Source organism: Equus przewalskii, chromosome 3 (assembly GCF_037783145.1).
Source record: "Equus przewalskii isolate Varuska chromosome 3, EquPr2, whole genome shotgun sequence".
Taxonomy (NCBI): domain Eukaryota; kingdom Metazoa; phylum Chordata; class Mammalia; order Perissodactyla; family Equidae; genus Equus; species Equus przewalskii.
In genome coordinates, this window is record NC_091833.1 from 114,272,433 (window position 1) to 114,292,077 (window position 19,645).

Consider the following 19,645-nt stretch of genomic DNA (forward strand, 5'->3'; position numbering starts at 1 on the left):
CGCTCAGGCCCCCGTGCACACACACATACACACACACTCAGGACCCCGTGCGTGTGCACACACACGCCCACGCCTGCACACACACACGCTCAGGCCCCCGTGCACACACACATACACACACACTCAGGACCCCGTGCGTGTGCACACACACGCCCACGCCTGCACACACACACGCTCAGGCCCCCGTGCACACACACATACACACACGCTCAGGACCCCGTGCGTGTGCACACACATGCTCAGGCCCCAGCACACACACACGCTCAGGCCCCCGTGCACACACACATACACACACACTCAGGACCCCGTGCGTGTGCACACACATGCTCAGGCCCCAGCACACACACACGCTCAGGCTGCGCACACGCGCACCCAGGCTCGGCCGCTCACCGTTGGTGGACAGCAGGGAGTGGGCGGCGTTCTGCTGCGGGAGCCATTTGATCTTGTTGATTTTCTCCTCTATCTCCAGGCTCTTGAGATAGTCAAACTCCGGCTCGTGGCTCTGGAAGGTGCTGTAGACGTCATACTCGCCCTGGCTGTGAGGCGCATTTTTACTCTGCAAGGAAGGCAGACAGGGGCCTGAGCTGCAGGACGGTGGGGCTGGGGCGGGGACAGCATGGTTAAAGCCGCCAAGGGCCGATGTGGCCATGGTGACCGGCGTCCAGCAGGGCCAGCAGATCCAATCAAGGGTCAAAGGGAATTCGCTGCTCTTTAAATGGCCAATAACTTGCTGTGTGGCTGGAGCCAAGCCCCGTCCCCTCCTCCATCCAGTAATAAGAAGAGCACCCAGGCTCACGGTTACTAAGCACCCACTACTGCCGGACAGGCAGCTCAGTGCTTCCCACGCCTCCTCTCTGTCTGTCCTCACGGCCCCGCTGCGGTAGGTACCGCGACTCTCCCCATTTCACAGACGAGCAAGTGGAGCCTCAGAGGAGACTCGACCCCCCCCCCTCCCAGAGCCACGTGTCCCCTACATGCCATCGTTCACTCCACTGAGGCCTGTCTGGCACTAAAGCCGAGGCTCTGACGTGCTCCTCATGTCCATGTGTCCGACGCGGGCCTGACTTGAGGAATGAACGCATTTTGGACATTTTACCTCGGGCAGAACACCCTGCAACGTCAGACCCGGGACAGAATACCATCCCCTGACTTTCCCCGGTGGGTCCCCTCCTGGGTTAGGCAGCAGAGCTCCTTACAGTAAGGGCCCTCCTGGGGGAGCCCCCAAAATAGTGAGGTGGTGAGTCCATTATGAGCACCAGGAACCACTTTCCCAGTAGACAATTCGAGTTCACGTGACAATGTGAAACTACAAGCAGAAGCATGACTGCCTGGGAGCAGAGCAATGACGTTCCACCAAGCACAACTGCAAGTTTTCTGTCAATTTTTATTTATTTTTGATTTTTTATTATTTTTTTTTCTGAGGAAGATTAGCCCTGAGCTAACACCCGTGCCCATCTTCCTCTACTTTATATGTGGGACGCCTACCACACATGGCTTGCCAAGCAGTGCCATGTCCACACCCGGGATCCAAACAGGCAAACCCCGGGCTGCCAAAGCGGACGGAACGTGCAAACTTAACCGCTGCGCCACCAGGCCGGCCCCTGTCAATTTTTAAAAAGTATCTATTTTTATATTTCTAAACTTGTCTTGCTTCTGGAAAGTTTTAAAGTTCTTCAATATTTTTGCCTCTAACTCACTTCATCTCCCATGGGCACTGTCTACGACAAAGGTCAGCAGGACCAGAATAAAGAAAAAAAATTAAAGGAGAAAAATTCAAAATTGAGAAACTTGCATCTACCAATTGAGTTTCTTTCTGGAATTTGGCAAAAAAGAAGGCTTGGCTGTGCAATCCCTGCTGGGACTATCTGGGCCTCCTCGTGAGATCAACACGCTCCAGCCACAGGACCGTGTTTGGATACCCGATCTTTGGCTGTCCGCTTTCTGGCTTGGTAAGCAAGCTATTTCACACCCTCTGAGCTCGGTCCCCCCATCTGTAAATGCGGGTAGTAACAGCACCTAACAGCACCACCAGGGTGTCAGGAGGGAGGCTTATGGGAGCGAACCCAGTGAAGTCAGACCTCAGGGACATCAGCTCTGGGGACGATGCTTAGAAACCGATTGATGGAGGATGGTTCTGCAACATCTCCTTTCTTCCCTTCTCTCTTTCATCGTTTCCTCCTCCCCTCTCTTCTTCTCTCCCGCCTCCTCCTCTTCCTCCCTCCCCTCCTCCTCCCACCTCCTTGGTGTTGCCCCATCCTGTCTTCAGCATCTAATCCCAGCCCGTGTCTGCCGCCCCCTCTCAGAGCAGGGTGGTGTGTAAGTGACAGACCACACACAGTCGTGGTTTCCGTCCTGGTCGTTGCTCCCTAGCTGGGTGACTTCTCCCAGTGTCCTCATCTGTAAAATGGGGTGTTGCTCCCCACCCTCCGAGGTGGGCATTGAAGAGCAAATGAGGAAAGAACGTAGGTGCTGTAGCGAGGGATCTGCACGTAGGCGGTGCTGCACAGCGGGGCCGTTTTATCACGAGGCTCTTCCCATGGTTCAGAAATGGTGCCCCTGGGCGGGTTGTTCAGGCCGCTCTGTCTGACTTGGGATTCTCCAGGACAATGACCCTCAGAGGCTGGGGTGTGGGGCTGAGCAGGACGGCCGGCCACAGCTTGTGGGTGGGCCTGACAGCTGCAGAAGGGTTGAGCGTCCCGCCCTCCCACCTCTGGCTGGGACAGCGCCGGCCCACCCGGGCAGAGAGTGGTTTAACTGCAGGCTTAACCCAGGGCAGCAGCTGGCTCTCTGAACTGTTTCCCTGGGATCAGGGGCACAGCGAGTAACCAACAAACACCAGCTGAGCAGCCAGGGCTCTGAAGGTGGTGTTGTGAGCTGACCCGGTGGACTCCCTCCCCCGGACATGCAGGGTCCCATCCCTGCATCCCAGCGCACCCTTTCCATCCATCCCAGGGGTCTCGCGGGGAAGACGGCAGTTTCCCCTAAGAGATGCAGTGCTGGTGGGATGCTGAGAGGCACGCTGTGGGTTACAGGCCCAGACTGAGTGTAGCCCCCCCCACGTCCCCTGCCCGCGCCGCACCTCTGGTTCCCGCTGGAAGATGACGACCCGGCCACCCTTGTCGCCTGTGGCCAGCAGCTCTCCGGTGTGGTTGAACTCGACGGTAGAGATGATATCGGCTGCGGGGAGAGAGACAGGAAGACGTGATTCATCAGGAGCCCCGCACTGTGCAGTTCAACAGAACAACACCCATCCCGCCCCCCAGAGGCCCCTGCACCCCTGGGCCGGGCCATCACAGGGCAGCAGGAGCCCAAGGGATCAGGAGCACTGACGAGGGGCTCACAGGTGCCCCCTCCCCACTGAGGGGCAGAGACCTGCTTTGGGGGCTGGCTTCACTGTCTCTCGCCTGCCTGCTTTCCTTCCTCCTTCCCTTCCTTCCAGAAGCAGTTTGGGGGTTTCCTCATGTGCTGACCGGGTGACTGGGATGCAAACCTGACACGCACTAGCCCAACTCTGGGGGCCACCAAGACCAACGATGTCCCTCTCTGCCACACTGAGCTTCCCATGGACGGGACCCTCGTAATTCACAGTCCTGGCCGGGACTCTAGGCAGCGAAATCTCTGATCCGGCCTTAGCACAGTGGGTCTGACGCCTCCTCCCGGCAGCCCCAGGTGGGACACTCAGCTGGCCCTTGTCCCACACACACTCTGGGCTCCTAACAGCCACCAGGGTGATGGCTCACCTCCCGAGTCATGGGGTTACCTCCTGAGTCTCAGCTCAAAACCCTCCACTGGTCCCCCAAACCCCTCCTTTGCATCCTTCTCCGTCTCGGGTGGTGACAGCGCCACCGTTCGGCTGGCTCAGGCCCAAGCCTTGGAGTCACCCTGACACTCTCATGCTCCACGTTCAATCCTCTGACTCAATCTTCAAGATATTTCCAGATTCCAACCACTTCTTCCCATCTCTCGCCTGAATGACTGCCACAGCCTTGCCACGGATTCCTCAATGTCTCCCTGGCCTGGCTACAAGCTAGCCTCACCAGAGCAGCAAGAGGGTCCGCCCAAAACCCTCCAGCGGCTCCCATTTTATACTCAGAGCAAAGGCTGAGGTCTCAGAGTGGCAGGCAGCCCACGCCAGGAGCGCAGTCTTGACCCCTCTCCTGCACCCGCACGGGGAACTTGGCGGTGCCTCCCGCCCTGGGCCAGGTAACCTGCCCTGTGATTTGCCCTGGCCTGTGGGACGCCAGCAGACGGGCGGCCATCCTGCACCTCTGCTGCTGCCAGGAGAAGGACCTGCCCGGGCTAGCCCAGTGGTCCCGCGACGGGGAGGAGGGGGGAACGTGTACAGCCGAGCCGCCCCAGCTCAGCAAGCCCCCAGCAGGGCCTCCCGCCCAACCGAGCCTAGATGAGCAGGATCGGCAGATGCACGATGGAAAATGTTTACTGTCGAATGCCATGGAGTTTCATGTTTTCAACTCAATAAAAGATCACTGACACCCTCCCTCCGCAGCCTCCTACCCCCACCGCTCCCCACCTGGCTCTTCCGCTCCAGACTCTGGGCTCCCTGCTGTTTCTCGAAAGTACCACTACCTTTTGTCTCAAGACCTGTTCCCTTGGCCTCGATGCTTTTCCCGCTCCTATGCAATAAATGCCTTTTCCTTTTCCAATCCGTGCCTTGAAAGGCAGCTCCTGACCTGCGCTGGCCTGGAGAGCCAAAGGTAAATGCCAGCTTTGACAGTGAAAGAAAAAGGGAGAAAGAGGTGGCTTAGAAGCAGGATGATGGGCTGGACACACTCATTGATCAAGATAAAAGCACATTTCATTAAACTGGCAGAGACAAGACACGACAAGGAAAGCAGCTCTTCGGGAACATGTAAATGCTGAGTGTGGAACTGGGTGTGGGGCAGACCCCAGCTGCCCCGACACCGTCCCTCCGTGCGGCAGCCTGCCCGGACCCAGGGACACAGGAAAGCCCCACGCCAGAGCCACAGCCCACAGTGCTGGGGTTCCTGGACGGGCACCCGTCCATGCCATTTCAGATCAGCACCCCCTAAGGGGGAACGAGCAGGACATAAAATTGCATACGAAATGTTTTAATTATATAGACCAGTGGTCACAGCCGTGTTAAATAGCAAACAACCTGGGCAGAGGGACAAAAGGCTGGAAGAGCATTTTCCACCATGTTAAACAGAGCTTGCTTTGGGGAGCTGAAAAAAACATTTTTTCCTCCTCTCTCTACTTTTTTATGTTTCTTAGATTTTCCGTAATGAATGTATATTTTTTAATAGCTTTATTAAGGTCTAATTGATATACACAAAAAGGCACGTATTTCACGTAGGAAATTTAACGAGTTTGGACATATGCATAATGTATATTATTTTTATGGTGGAAAAATAAGAATGCTATTAAATTAAAGTGCCAGTGTAACCACTGGTACCCAGAGCGGATGTGGTCCATAAATGCTGGGCGGTTGCCACAGTAACAGACACTAACGTCTGCGGGCAATTTACAATTTACACGTCAGTTTCTCATCCACTGCCTCCTTTGAGCCTCATGCCAGCCCCCGAGGGGGACATGACTATTATTCCTATTGGCAGCTGAGAAGGTGCAGGCCCATCCACAGTGACAGCCTCCTGAGCTGTTCATGGACCAGTCAGACGTTCTGGGTGGGAGTCTTGGCTCCAGCACCTCAGCTGTGTGGCCTCGGGTTGGTCACACCACGTCTCTGAGACTCGGTTTTGTCATCCGTTGCACAGCTATAGTAGAATCCGCCTGGGATCAGAAGCTCAAGGGAGATGAGGGGGGTGAGAGGGTTTGGGAGGGAGGAAGGACCATGACCGAGGAATGATGAATTACCGAAAGTTACCGGACAGACAGTTAAAGCTCTTTCTCATCTTTCTCTCCAGGGAATTCACAGCAGCCAGCTCGGAAACGTGTGAGCTAAATGCATGGTTCAACCTCACCGTGCAGATTTCGGGGTCCTGACCACCAGCCCCTCCAGTCCCGTTCTGCAGACACGTATGGAGCGACAACCAGACCTCAGTCCAGGGCGTTGCTACCTCGAGCCCAGGGAGGGGCTGGTGGCTGTTACCATCTACTCAGTGTTACAGTGAGTGTCTTCTAGGGTTTGCCTTGGGAAAAGTTACTTCCTCTGAGAGCTGGAAGTGCTCAGTAAAACCATGAAATTGGAAAGCCCATCCTCTCATCTTGGAATGTTTAACACATGTGCAGCCCCAATACCACCTCTTCCAGGAAGCCTTCCTGGAGAGCCCCCTGCCCCCTATTCAGTGGTCTCTCCTTCAACTCCAGTCTAATGCCCCTCACCGGGCGGCAGACCCTGCAGGGGAGTCAGCAACTGGAAGAAGAGGCAGCACAGGATGAGTTTCTGTTTTTCACGGCTTTGAGCCTGAGGACAGGTACCAGTTTGTGCCGTGTGGCTGCTGAAACTCAGATAGAAAGTCATACTCTTAGGCCCGATAAGCCAGAAGACAGAGTCTGGGGAAATCCCAGTAGCTGGAAAGTGAGGTGGTAAATCCTGGAGAAAGGGGTCCACAGAAGCGTCCCCAAGTGCAGCACATAAACTCTGCCCAAATCTTCGGCTGGCCACACACACACGCACACACACACACACACGGCAGCCTCCAGGCAGTGCCACTAAGCCTGAAGGAAGTGAACTGGAACTTGCGCTGCTGCCCACCGCCCTGGAGACAGTCTGCATCTGCGTTCAACCAAGCTAACTGCTTGCAAAACAGTTACAAAGACACTCTTTGGAGGGACATCACACGCGTCCAGAGTCTCTACAATGCTGTCATTCACAACACCCGAGACAGAACCCAGAACCACATGAAGATGTGCGGAGAAATAGGAAAACATACCCAACGTAAAGATGCTCAATGGAAACGGACCCTGAAACGCCCTGGATGTGGAATGAGCCAAGGAAGACTTTTGAAGTAGCTATTACAACTATGTTCAAAGATATAAAGGAAAATCTGCTCTTACCGAATGACAAGAAAGGAAATTACAACAGAGAAACGAAAACTGTTAAAAAATAACTAAATGGACCTTCTGTCATTGAAAAATACAATACTGAAACAGAAAACTCATTAAATTGCTAAACACTAACTTTGAGAAGACAGATAGAGAGTTTGTGAACCTGAAGATATATCAATAGAAATCACCTTATCTGGAGAACAGAGAGAAAATAAATTTACAAAGAACAGATCCTCAGGGCTCTGTGGGACAAGATCAAAGGGTCTAACGTCCGTGTAATTGGAGGTCCAGAAGGAGAGGAGAGAGAAGTCAAGGACCTGAAGAAATAGTGACTGAAAGACCCCCCAATACAGGAAAAGATGTCAGTTTACAAATGTAGGAAGCTCAGTGAACTCTGCAGGATAAACTCCACGAAAATCACACCTAACACTCAAACGGCTGAAACCGAAATCATGCTAACATTCTGTGAGCGGCCAGAATAAAAGCAACGTATTACCTTCAGAGGCACATGGCTCGAACGATCGCTGACTGCTCATCAGAAATAACAGGCCAGAAGACTCTCTGAAAGCGCCAAAAGAAATGTAAAGACCTGTAAACCCAGAATTCTGCATCCAGTGGAAACAGGCCTCAAGAACGAAGGGCGAATAAAGACGTTTGAGCTGAGACTCCCCGTGAGCAGAGCTTCATCTCAGAACAACCCTAGCGCCCAGCGTGGCTGTCCCTGTGCGGATCGGGAACGGCGTCGGAGCGAGGCAGTTGCCCAAAGGCACACCCGTGGCAGAGCCTGGGCAAGGACTCCTCCAGCACGTCCGGGCCCCACACCACAGGGCCTCAGGGGCCGGTGCCTGACGCCCCAGGCGCAGGGTCCCAACTCAGCCTCTGGGTGAGGTCTGCCAAGCCCACCCGGGACAGGTGGGTGCTCCAGGTCACCCTGTCGTGGGTGAGGAAGAACCCCATGAAAACCCACGCTGTCCTTCCACTTGTGCGGTCCCCTCTTCCTTCATGCGGCAGCTCTGGGGGTGCCCCCTCAGACCACTGGACAAGGAGGCACCATCAACTCCCTGGGACCGGGTATGGCACAGCCTGTCAGTGGAAGCCCAGAGCCGCCTGGTGAGAGAGCCAGAAAGCCACACCGGGGTCCAGCGTGGGCTCACGGAGAAGCCAGAGGTGGTGCCCCAAGTGACCGGTCCAGCGACAGGTCCACCGTGGGAGCCGGAGCCAGAGATGGGCAGTCAGAGACCCTGCTGTGGGTTGAACTGTGTCTCCCAAAACATATGTTGAAGTCCCAACCCCCAGTACCTGTGCCTGTGACCTCGTTTGGTCCTTATTTGGAAATAGGGTCTTTACAGATGATCAAGTTAAGATGTGGTCATATTGGATTCCAGAGGGCCCTACGTCAAGTGACTGGTGCCCTGATAAGAAGGCCAGGTGAAGACACAGGGACACACAGGTGCACAGGGAGAAGGCCACGTGACAGCAGAGGCAGAGGTCGCAGCGATGCATCTACAAGCCAAGGAACACCAAGGACTGCTGGCCGCCACCAGCAGCCGGAAGAGGCCAGGAGGGCGGCCACACTCGCACCCTGACTTCAGACTTCCAGCCTCCAGAACTGTGTGGAAATAAATCTCTGTTGCTGTAAGCTACTGAGTTCGTGATAACTTGTCACAGCTGCCCTAACCAACACACAGAGAACAGAGCTGGAAGCAGAGGCTGTGCAGGCACCAGCCCTGGAGGTCACGGCTGCACCCCGGGCTGCGGCCCTGCTGGTGCCACGTCGGGGAGGATCGGCCCTTGGGTCCCAAGGATGCCCATTGTGGCTGTCACCAACAGGAAGGTATTCCAGTCCCAGCCCCGGTACACACTAGCTGTGTGACCTTACCCAATTCAGTCACCCTCTCTGAGCCCTGACTGTCTCATTGATAAAATAGGAATTGTCACCCCTGGCTGGCCACAGTTCTCCTAGGGTTTGTGTGAAATTCAAATGGTTCTATGGCCTAGGAAGTTCTCTGGTCATGCTGGTAGAGGCCTGCAAGCCTGAGGGGAGATGAACATGCTCGTCAGGGGAACCCCTCCCCTGCTCTTCCATAGCCGGCCATCACCATAAGTGCCGTCGACACCATCAATGATCCATCAGATGTCGGAGCAGCGAGGGCCCCGGATAGCCCACTGTGATCCCTCTGATGGGACTGTTGCATGGAGCTGGTATTGTCAGTGGTGTCGGGGCTGAGGAGGGAGAGGAGGGGGCAGGGGAGGAGGGAGGAGGGGGAGGAGGGAGGAGTCTGCTGCTGCTCCATGCAAGGGCTCAGCAAGGGGAAGGAGGCGGTGTGCCCGGCATCAGCCTGGGATAGGACTCGGGCAGCTTACCCGGCGTCTTCCCTGGGCTCACCTGGGAGGAGTGGCCAGGCCGGGCTCTGGGGGAGACGAGGGAGACCAGGCCCGCCCTCAGGGGGTGCTCCAGGTCCAGGGAGATGCACGGGAGGGGATGAGGCGGCCGGGGAGGTGATGACTTCAGCATGGGGGGCGGGATCCGAGAAGGCCTCGTGGAAATGGTAACACAGGAGGGGGTCTTGAGGAGCAGTGGGTGGGTGGCAGACTCACGGCGCTGAGGGCCCCGATCAATGGCGTCCTGTATCCACCCCTCACAACGTGACGTTGCAGCTCCTCCCGTCCAGCCAGTTTGCCCCCCGACTCTGCACTGGCCTGTGACACAGCCGAGGCCTTCCTAGGCCAGTCTACAGCCTGTCAATCCCCAGACACGGGCGAGAGCCCGGCAAAGACCAGCTGACGCCTTCCTGACCCACGGCTGCCACGTATGTGTGAGTGAGTGCAGCCAATATGCAGGAAACACCTGGTTGACCTGCGGACTCAGCAGCCAAGATAAATGTTTGTTGTTTGCAGCCGCTGAGTTTTGGGCTGGTTTGTTACGCAGCAGCAGCTGACTGAGACAGAGGGATTGCCAGGCAGAGCTGCATCGCAGCATCTTTAAAACGAAGAACAGCCATGCCATCCAGCTCTGCTGTGTCGATTTCCTCTTAGGAAAGACTGTCCTGATCAGAAAAAGCTGGTAACTGCAGTCTAGCTTCTCAAAAGGGTGTGCACTCCCCCTGTCCCACTCACCAAGGGGCCCTGTCCACACCGTGCTCCGAGGGTAGCCCTTCCTGGTGCCCCCAACAACCCTAATCACTCTTAAGGTCTCAGGCCAAGTGTCACTTCCCCGGGCACCATCTGGGGCCTCCATGCGACATCTGGTCCCTTTGTTGGTATCACAGCTTCTCCTGTTGTGTCTGTGACAGCCCTGGGGCGGGGGCGGTGTGAGGTGGCAAGAGGACAGAGGCCCCCAAACCAGCAGACTGCAGCTCAAGGCCTGGCCTTAGGCTCACCGGTGGTGCGGCCTGAAGCAAGTTCCATCTCCCTGAGACTCAGCATCCTCACCTGTCAACTAGGGATGTTCTCACGGGCTCCTGCCGGCTGCGGTGAGTAATGTACGCATGACAAGAGGCTACTACGGGGCTCCTCCTTCCTCAGCTTCAGCAGAGGCACCGATAGGAGAGCAGGGACCTGAGTCCTGAGAGCCTGGACTATGGGCGGCCCTGAGAACCTTCCACGGCTTCTTGCCCCTTGGGCCAGGACGGGGCCACCCGGGAGCTATTCCAGCACTTTACACACATCGCTGAGTCTTCTCAACAACCCCAAGAAGTGCTGGAGTGATACTCTCACCCCAGTGTACAGATGAGGAAACTGAGGCACAGAGAGGATAAATAACTTGCCCAAAGCTGCCAGCTGGTGTGCACAGAGCTGGGGTTTACTCCCAGGCAGGCTGGCTCCAGAGTCCTTGAACTTGACCCACTGGCCTGGTGCTTCTCAAGACATTTAAAGGAGTCAGAGGTGGGGGCTGGGTGAGGACATTTCCTGGGAGAAAGCTGGGGCTGGGGGAGAGTGGGGGCGGGGGGGGAGGGGAGGGGAAAGCGTCGCTGCCTTCCCTCCCCCAGCCAAGTGACCCTTGCAGAACTCCAAAGTCCACTTCCTGAAGGCAGGAGACCCCGCCCAAGACTCAGAGAGCAAGGGGTCTGGGGTCTGGAGCAGGGACAAGGCAGGACCAATGGCTTTCACTCCCGTGCTTCCTGGGCACAGGAGAGAGCTAGCCTAGGGTCCTCTTAGGCTCTTGCCGCTGGCTTCCCAGAGGGGCGAGCAGCATGCAGCAGAGGGAGGCTACCGTGCCCAGCGGCTGAGGAAGACCACCGGACGCACAGCTGTGGCTGCCGAGAGACGGCTCAGCAGGAAACTTCCAGACCACCCAGCCAGCACCCATGAGAGCACCGAGCAGCTGCAGAGCAGAGCAGAGCAGGCGAAGCCGCTGGCAGGCAGGCCGCCCATCGCCCGCTGCTCTCCAGCCAGGGCCGGGGTGGGGCAGAGGCTGCAGGACCACCCTCCCCACGTCAGCCCTGCCCTGGGGCGCAGAGGGGGACCTTGGGGGTCCGGTTTGCAGCCTGGATCGTTACCTAGGCCTGGACGTTCGTTACTGGCTATGTGACGAGAGGCTGTCGAGCTCTCTGGGGGTGATCAGAGAGGCCGGGCCTGGCCGAGTCCTCGTCCAGGACAGGGGAGACAATCTCCCCGACCAAGGGGTAACGAGAGGGTGGAGGCAGACCCCGGTGCTGAGCTCACATCCCCGCTTATGCTGCCCCTCGCCCTCACGGGGAGCCCAAGCCCGGCTCATTGCAGGTCCTGGCACCAGCGGGGAGCGAGGGCCACGCTACTGCTGATTTCAGCACTGCTGCAGGACCCCCACATTTCATGGTCCCCAGCCTCCACCCCCCTGGCAGGTCTGGAAGAAGCTCCCTCCTGCAGCCTGGACTCAGTGGAGGATGGGGGCGGCCCCCAGGCTGGGCTCCGAGGCCCGGGTGGGGAGAGCTGGGATGCTGGGGCCAGGCTTGGGTCGCTGGCTGGAGGAAAAGTGAAGGGGCTGGGGGGGCATTTGGGAGGGTCTATGTGGAGCGGGCACCCAGCTCCCACCTCCCACCCATGCAGCCCGGAGGCCCAAGACCCTCGCTCTGCCTCTGAGGGGCTGGGGCTCTCACATTAGGGCAGGAAGCAGGTGCCCAGCCCCAGCTGCCCATAGGTGGGAGGTGGGGCATGCCGTGCTGCCCCTGGAATCACACAGGAGCCCACGGATGGGACATGCACCCCACAGCCGGGATCTAGTCCCTGTTCCACCTCTTTCCGGCTGGTGACCCTGGGCATGTCAGCTGCCCTCTGAAACCACACGTCCTCCTGTTCAGAGGACAAGAGGGGATGGGAGGGGATGGGAACTACGAGGGACCAAGAGCCTGAGGGCCGGGCGCTGTGCTCAGCACCTGCCCACGGTGCCTCATTCCACCCTCTCCATAACCTGCAGGGTCATCCGTGGAGTCCTGGACCCAGTGTCACCTCTCCCAAGCTAGCTTTGTGACGGAATGTTGGAACCGCGAATTGTGATCCCGAAACGTGCCTGCTGACCCACTGTCAGCCAGACAGAACTGAGGACGCTGGGAACGTGTAGCCCAAATAATGACCCTGGGGGAGCGGGGAGCCTGTGCTGGGGGCGGAGGGCCTGCGCTGGCTTGGGGTATGCCCCTAAAGTGTAGTGATTCCACGGTGCAGGCACTGTCTGGTAAGGGGACGATCAAACCCCACGCTCGCTAGCTGTGCGACCTTGGACCAGGCACTTCACCTCTCTGAGTCGAGTTGATCACCTGTTAAACAGAGACGGCAATACCCACCTTCCACGCGGTTGGAAGGTTTGCCTGCACGTCGCCCAGCCCGCGGCCGGCACTCAGTAAATCCGCTCACCATCCGTTTATTCATTCAAAGGAAGGTTAATGAAGGGGGAGTGACTAAGTTATTGTTTAAGGGGAAAATGTTGGCTAAAGTTTGATGTTTTTAATGTGGGCTGTTGCATAAAAGACAGAAATGCCACTAAATTGTACACTTAAAAATGGTTAAAATGGGGGCCGCCCTGGTGGCCGAGTGGTTAAGTTCGGCGGCTCACATTCAAAAAGAGGAAGATTGTCAGCGGATGTGCACTCAGGGTGAATCTCCCTCAGCAAAAAAAAAGAATATTGATTGAGCACCTACTGTATCCCAAGCACTGTTGCAAACACTGGGGACTCGGCCATGTACACCCCCCACAGGACACTCACTCTCTAGTGGAGGAGACAAACAATAAGCAAATTTTCATGTAAATAATATAAATATATATTATTTTTCTGGGGAAGGGAGAAGAGTTAAGATGAAAACTAAAGTTTGGTGAAGGGGATGGCAGGGGTGGGAGGTGCCCTTTCCACTGGGGAGGTCAGGGAAGACTTCCTGGGCAAGGGGCAATTGAGCAGACACCTGAAGGAAGCAAGGGAGGGAGCCACACAGATATATGTGGGAACAGCAGGAACAGCATGTGCAAAAGCCCTGAGGTAGGAGTGAGCTTGGTCTCTTGCAGGTCAGCAAGGAGGGCAGTGTGTGTGTATGAAGCTGACAGGGCAGGACATGAGCTCAGAGAGGAGGGCCGGGCCAGGTCCCTGGGCCTTGCCGCCAGGGGAAGGACTTGCAATTGTCTTCTATGTGAAGGAGAAGCTGCAGGGCCTTTTGAGCTGGAGCCACGACCTGACTTAGCTTTACTGACGGCTCCTCTCCTCGGGCGTGTCTCTCACTAACACAGACGGCTCCTTCAGCAGCGGCAGCGTCCCTCTGCGCCCAGCGCAGAGCTTTCAGAAAGGTTTGTTAAGTCAATGCCGGAGCCCGGATGCTCACTAGGCAGCGGGGGACGCCAGGGGCCCCTGTGTCGTCCCCGCCACTGGCCTGCCTCACTCCGTTTCTCTCCCTGCGCTCCACTCCGTTAGGAGAGGGGTTGGCATCACGGTGACGCTGTTGTTGCTTTTATTTTAGCGGCATTTATCTCATTTGTTAAATGGAGATATAATTCACAGAACATAAAACTCATCATTTCAAAATGCACGCGAGTGGATTTCAGTATACTCACTGTTATGCCACCGTCACTATCTAATTCATACGTTCCCATCACCCCAGAGAGAAACCTCACGCCTGTCCGCAGACGCTCCCCATTGCTCCCCGCCAGCCCCCGGCGACCGCTCGTCTGCTTTCTGCCTCTGGGTCTGCCCCTTCTGGACGTTTCATACACACGGAATCACACGGTATGCGCCTTCTGTGTCCCGCTTCTTTCGCTCAGCATCACGTTTTCAAGGTTCATCCATGTTGTCACGTGAATCAGTGCTTCAGTCCTTTTTACGGCTGAACAATATTCCACTGTGACCATGGCGGTTTTAAAGACAGTCTCATTCTCTTCAAGAGAAACCCAGTCCCCAGCAGATGCCTTGAGGGGGTTTGGAATGGCCGTGCGTCCCTGACCCGTGGTTGCAGCAGCTCTGCCCACTAAAGGGCTGCTGCGGGAGCTGGAGTGAGGGTGGACCAGGTGCTCTGAGAGGAACAGGGTGCGAGGGAGGCACTCCCCGCCCAGGCCGACGGGCCCCTGCTGCGTAGCTGCTGGCCTGGCTGGCACCAAGGCAGCTGGGCTTGGGGAGGAGGCCAGGCCGCTGTGGACTTGCCCACGGTCGGCAGGCCCTGGTCGGGCTGCTGGGGCTGGTTCTGGGCCAGGTCGGATTCAGCTCACAGCAGGGGCAGCTGCCCAGATCTGACTTCAGCCCAGCCCTCCCGGCACCGCTTCTCGGTCAGACGCCAGCAGCTGGCCGCAGGACAGGGTCAAGGTGGAGGCGACCGAGAGAAGACCCCCTGCTCGCTGCCTGCTTCTTGCAGCACAAGCTTCTCAAAGCCCCCCAGCATGACCACCTGGGCTTCTCTCCTAAGGATGGAGACTTGCAGGGTCCTGCCCAGACCGACCCGATCAGAATCACTGGCCCCTGGAACCTGCATTGTGACAGGCTCTTCTGCAGTGTGCTGAGACCTGAGAACAGGCAAAGCGCTGACAGGGTTGGGAGTGACAGAGCCCCACTTTGGTGGGGCTGCCTAATTCTCAGCAAGTTACAGACATTCTCTGAGCCTCAGTTTCTTGATCTCTAAAGTGGGTATCATATTATCATCTAAAGGCTAATGGTGAGGATTTGATGAGGCAACACATATAAAAGGGCCTGGCAACAAGAAAGTGCCAAAAAGACTGTTAGCTGCAATTAGTAATATTATTATGCAAGAAAACCAAATCCCAGAAGCATCTGGACACTGAAAGAAAGGGGGAGAGGGAGAGAGTTAACAAAGCAGAGAGAGAGCGTTTGTGATGAGGTGAATTTGCTGTTGGGGGACCTGGCTTTGAATCCCATCCTGTCCTGGCTGAGCCTCGGTTTCCCCATTTGTGTAATGGTGACGCCAAGAGCTGCCCGTGCCGGGGGAGCTCTGCAAACTGTAACGTGCTGTCCCGGGCCAGGATGAGGAGGAGCACAGAGGGCTGATGCTGACCCAGACTGACGTGTGTCTGGGCCGGGCCAGCTGGCCTGGGCTGGCCCCTGTCCTCCCAGCGCCCGGCTCCTGCAGGCTGCGTCCTCTCTGCAGGAGCAGCCGGCTCCTCAGACTCCAGCCAGCACGCAGGCAAGCGAGTCCATATGGCCTGATGACAAGAACACTTTCGGGCCTCGCCACATCAGTGTGTCCATCAGACCCCCCGCCAGTCCTGTGTCTGCTCCGGGTGTGGGGGGACGGAGTTCAGGCACCAAGCTGGGTGCTGAAGTCATGGTTGGCAGAGCTGGCCTGGCCCCCTGTCCACCTCTCCTGCCTCTGTCCTGGCCCAGGTCATTGTCACCTCTCTCCCGGAAGACTGCTGCCACCTCCTCTTTAGGTTTTCTACTTTGTCCTGACCTGGTCCACCTGTGGCCAGAGGGACTTTTCTGAAACTGAAACCTCATCACATCATGATCCTCCCTGAAGCCGTCTGTGGCTCCCCATTGCCCTCGATAGCCCCCCTTCCCCACGCAACCCTCACCCTTTAGCCAGCCTGGACTTTCTGCATTTCCCCAAACGGGGCCACTTATTTGTTCAAGTATTTTCTGAGCCCCTACTAAGTGCCAGACCCTATGCCAGGCAACGGGAATTCAGAGGTGGGCCCCGTGGACACGGTGCAGGTCCCAGACCAGCCTGTCCAGGGGGGCGAGCGTCTGCCAACAAACTAAGCAAATATAGCACATCGCACACAGAGCCAATCTCCTTCCCCTCCCCCTCCCTCGTCGAAACACCCCGTGTCCCAGCCTCCAGGTGACGGTCTGGTGGAGGACACAGTCCACCCCTGTTAAGGTGTGAGGTGGGGTGCAGGTGGTGCCCGTGACACCCGCACAAGAGGGGCTGGAAGCGCAGTCGTCTGGGGCGCCCTGCGGTGGGCCGAGGCTGAGGCTGCCGGCCTGGCAGGCAGACGGGCGTTATCCCCCCAGCTCTGCACTGGCTGCACACCCCTGGCAGCTCCCCTGCCAGAGGCTCGGTTTCCTTGTCTTTGAGACGGGCACGGTGCCTGTGAAACAGGCACTGCAGCAGAGGCCCAGCACAGGGCCGCACACGGATGGCCCCCTTGGCTCTGACGCCGTTGCTCTCCGTGGGCCCCAATTCGCTGGCGGGGAGCATCCTCAGGCTGCCAGGCCCCAGGCAGGAAGCAGTCCTGGCTTCCCTGGGGCTCCGCTCTCTAGGCCTCAAGGCCGACGGGGCCCCGCTGATGGCACAGCCGTTCTGCTTCGAATGCCAAGCAGTGGACAAGGAGTGGCTTTGGAGACGTTCCCATCCCGTTACACACGTCAGCCCTCCTGATGGGACCTGGGTCCCACAGGGTCTCACACCCGCTGAGAGCCCACCACGGGCTGGGCGCCGGATAGGAGCCTTTCCCACGGGGAGTGCTAACCTCACAGCAGCCCTGGAGTGCATGGCACTCTGCCGTTTCCACAGGGAGAATCTTCAGCTTAAGGGTTGGACTTGTCCTCGTGTGGGGAGCAGACGGCTTCTCTGCGTTGGTGGGACCCCAGGGCCTGTGCTCCTGACTCTGTGAAGTGCGGTCGGGCCAGCCGTGCACCTCCATGGAGAGTGACGCTGCTGCAGTGACCTCAGGCCGTGCCCCGTGCCTCATGCCTGGTTGCCTGCGTCCCCACACCCGTCCTACCCAGGGCACCCTGCGCCCATTACAAAGAGGAGCAAACCGAGGCCCCTAGGGTGGAGCTGGCAGGCCGCCCCGTCTGCTGTGGATTCTCAGGCTCTTTCCCCGGGTTTTTCCCGGAGATGCAAATCTCTAGCCCGAGAGCATTATTCAGTAACTGCAAAGTGGCCAGCGAGGTGATCACGCCTGGTATTTGGCGTCATGCTCCATTACAAGCATTTCACACCTATGACCTCATTTAATGGTGTGACAGCCTTGGGGGGGACATTACTGGCCCCCACTTGCAGATGGGGAAACTGAGGCTCCTGGAGGCGGGGTCCCTGGTGTGCTGGTGAACGTTGACCATGGCTCCTTGGGATGGGGTGGGAGAGTAAACACCCTGATTTGTAGTGTTTTCTGAGTCTGTGGACTTCAAGGCACCTGTTTAACAACCAGCTTGCAAAATTCCTACAAATTTAACTGGCTCATAAAATTCCTGAGGAGACGTGCTCTGGCACACCCTGGGCGGCATCCCCCAAGTCCACACTGGCAGGAACCCTGAGTCACGGTTACGTCCCAGCCTTCAGCCTCTGAGTGCGACTCTTCCCACAGCCACGCCACCAGCCCTCCGGGGGCAGCGGGGTCCCTGGAGACCCCACGTCTCAGTCAGCAGGACCCCCATTGTCCCTTGCAAGCCCCCACCCAGCATGGTCCAGCATCACAGACTCAGGACCAGGGAACTTGCTCTGAGGGCAGCCAGACCCCCTACACGGCCCCCACTGCCCCTCCCCAGATGTGAACAACAATCCCCACGGCGAGTGGAAACTTGAGGACACAGAACTTCCCCGCCTGCGGAAAACCTCCGGGGACACTCTTGCGCTGTGTGAGTCTGAAGCCCCTTGGTGACAGCCAGCTGCCGCGAGGGCCTTCTCCTCCTCCACTGACCTCCCTGGTTGGGGCAGGAGGAGGGGGAGGAAGAGTGGGAGCAGGGGGAGCCCAGTTCCAATCTCGGCCAGCCCCCGCCTCCATCTGCCCCTTTTGGAGGGACACCTGCTCCTGCAGCTCTGTAGAGGCCCCGCCTGCCCCAGCCTGCTCTGCTGGCCCGGAGGAGGCACGGGCAGACCCTGGACCCTCCTGCCCTCCTTCGCCCTCCCCTCTTCCCCCTTAGAAGCACATTAAGTATCCGTCTCATCTCCAGGTCCTGGGCAGCCTAGAGGTGGGTTGGGCCCTGCACCTGACGATCCATGTGTAGCTTGGAGAGCTGCAGCTCCCATCCCCGTCTGCCAGCTCAAGGTTGGGATTCCTTCTCCACATCGTCACCAGGACAGCAGCTCCCAGCTGAGATCCTGGGCTGGCAGGCACCTGGTCCTTCAGGCGCCAGAGCTGACTAGGGCCCCTTTCTGAAGGGACTTCATCCACCCATTCATCCATCCATTCATTCATTCACCCAACATTCACCAAAGGTCCACTCTGCACGGGTCCCCAGGGCTGAGACACAACGATGGATGTCCAGACAATCTCTGCCTTTTATGGGGTCCTCGGCTTAGAGGGGGACGGACAAGAAAAGCAATAAACTCATTTCAGCCTCACAGGTGCTGGGGTGGAGGTCTGTACCAGGAACAGGTGGACCCCAAAAGAGAGGGCAGTACAGCCTAGCCGTCAAGAGCAGGGGTGGTGCAGCCCGACGCCCCACGTTCAAACCTCACGTCCACCTCTGAGTTACCTAGGAGGGCCACTCATCCCCTCTGAGCCTCAGCTTCCTCGTCTGTAAAATGGGCTTGATGCTCACGTCTACTTCAGAGGGCTGTCAGGATTAGATGAGCGAATGTGTGTTGGTATTCAGTCAGGATCTAGAATAGCCAAAATGATTTCACACACACAAAAAGAACAAAGTTGGAGGACTGAGCCAACCTGATTTCAAGACTAACTATAAACGACAGTAATCAAGACAGTGCAGTATTGATAAAGGATAAACACAGAGATCGCTAGAATAGAGAATCCAGAGATAGACCCACAAATCCATGGTCCACTGATTTTTGTTAAAGGCGCCCAGACAATTCAACGAGGGAAGGATGGTCTTATTAACGTTGACCCCTACCTCACACCATATACAGAATTATGTTGAAATGAGTCATAGACCCAAATATAAAAGCTAAAACTATAAAATTTCTAGAATATAGGAGGACATCTTTGAAACTTTGATTTCTTAGACAAGACATAAAAATCATGAATGACAGAAGAAAAAAATGGATAAATTGGAATTTATCAAAATTTAAAACTTTTGTTCCTTGAAAGAAATGGTTACGAAAACCAAAAGGCAAGCCAAGGAATGAGAAAATATTCACAATGCATATATTGGACAAACCGCTTGCATCCAGAATGTATGTAGTCCTTGCACACCTCAATACGAAAAACACGAACCACCTGATTAAAAATGGGCGAAAGATTTGAACAGATAAGTCTCAAAGCAAATATATGAGCGGCCAGTAAGCACATGAAAAGATGCTCAACATTATTAGTCACCAGGGAAATGCAAATTAAAATCACAATGAG

General features: G+C 56.7%; 1 protein-coding gene across 2 annotated transcripts in view; it reads right to left on the reverse strand.

The window, feature by feature from the left end:
- The window catches only part of PPP2R2C (protein phosphatase 2 regulatory subunit Bgamma), a 141,876-nt gene that overhangs the window by 55,585 nt on the left and 66,646 nt on the right, over positions 1–19,645 (reverse strand). For both annotated transcript variants that reach the window (XM_070613314.1, XM_070613315.1), the window contains exons 2-3: positions 3,080–3,177; positions 391–556 (exon numbers count right to left, since the gene is read on the reverse strand). In XM_070613314.1, the coding sequence (XP_070469415.1) occupies positions 391–556; positions 3,080–3,177 (264 nt within the window). The remainder of the gene's footprint in view (positions 1–390; positions 557–3,079; positions 3,178–19,645) is intronic.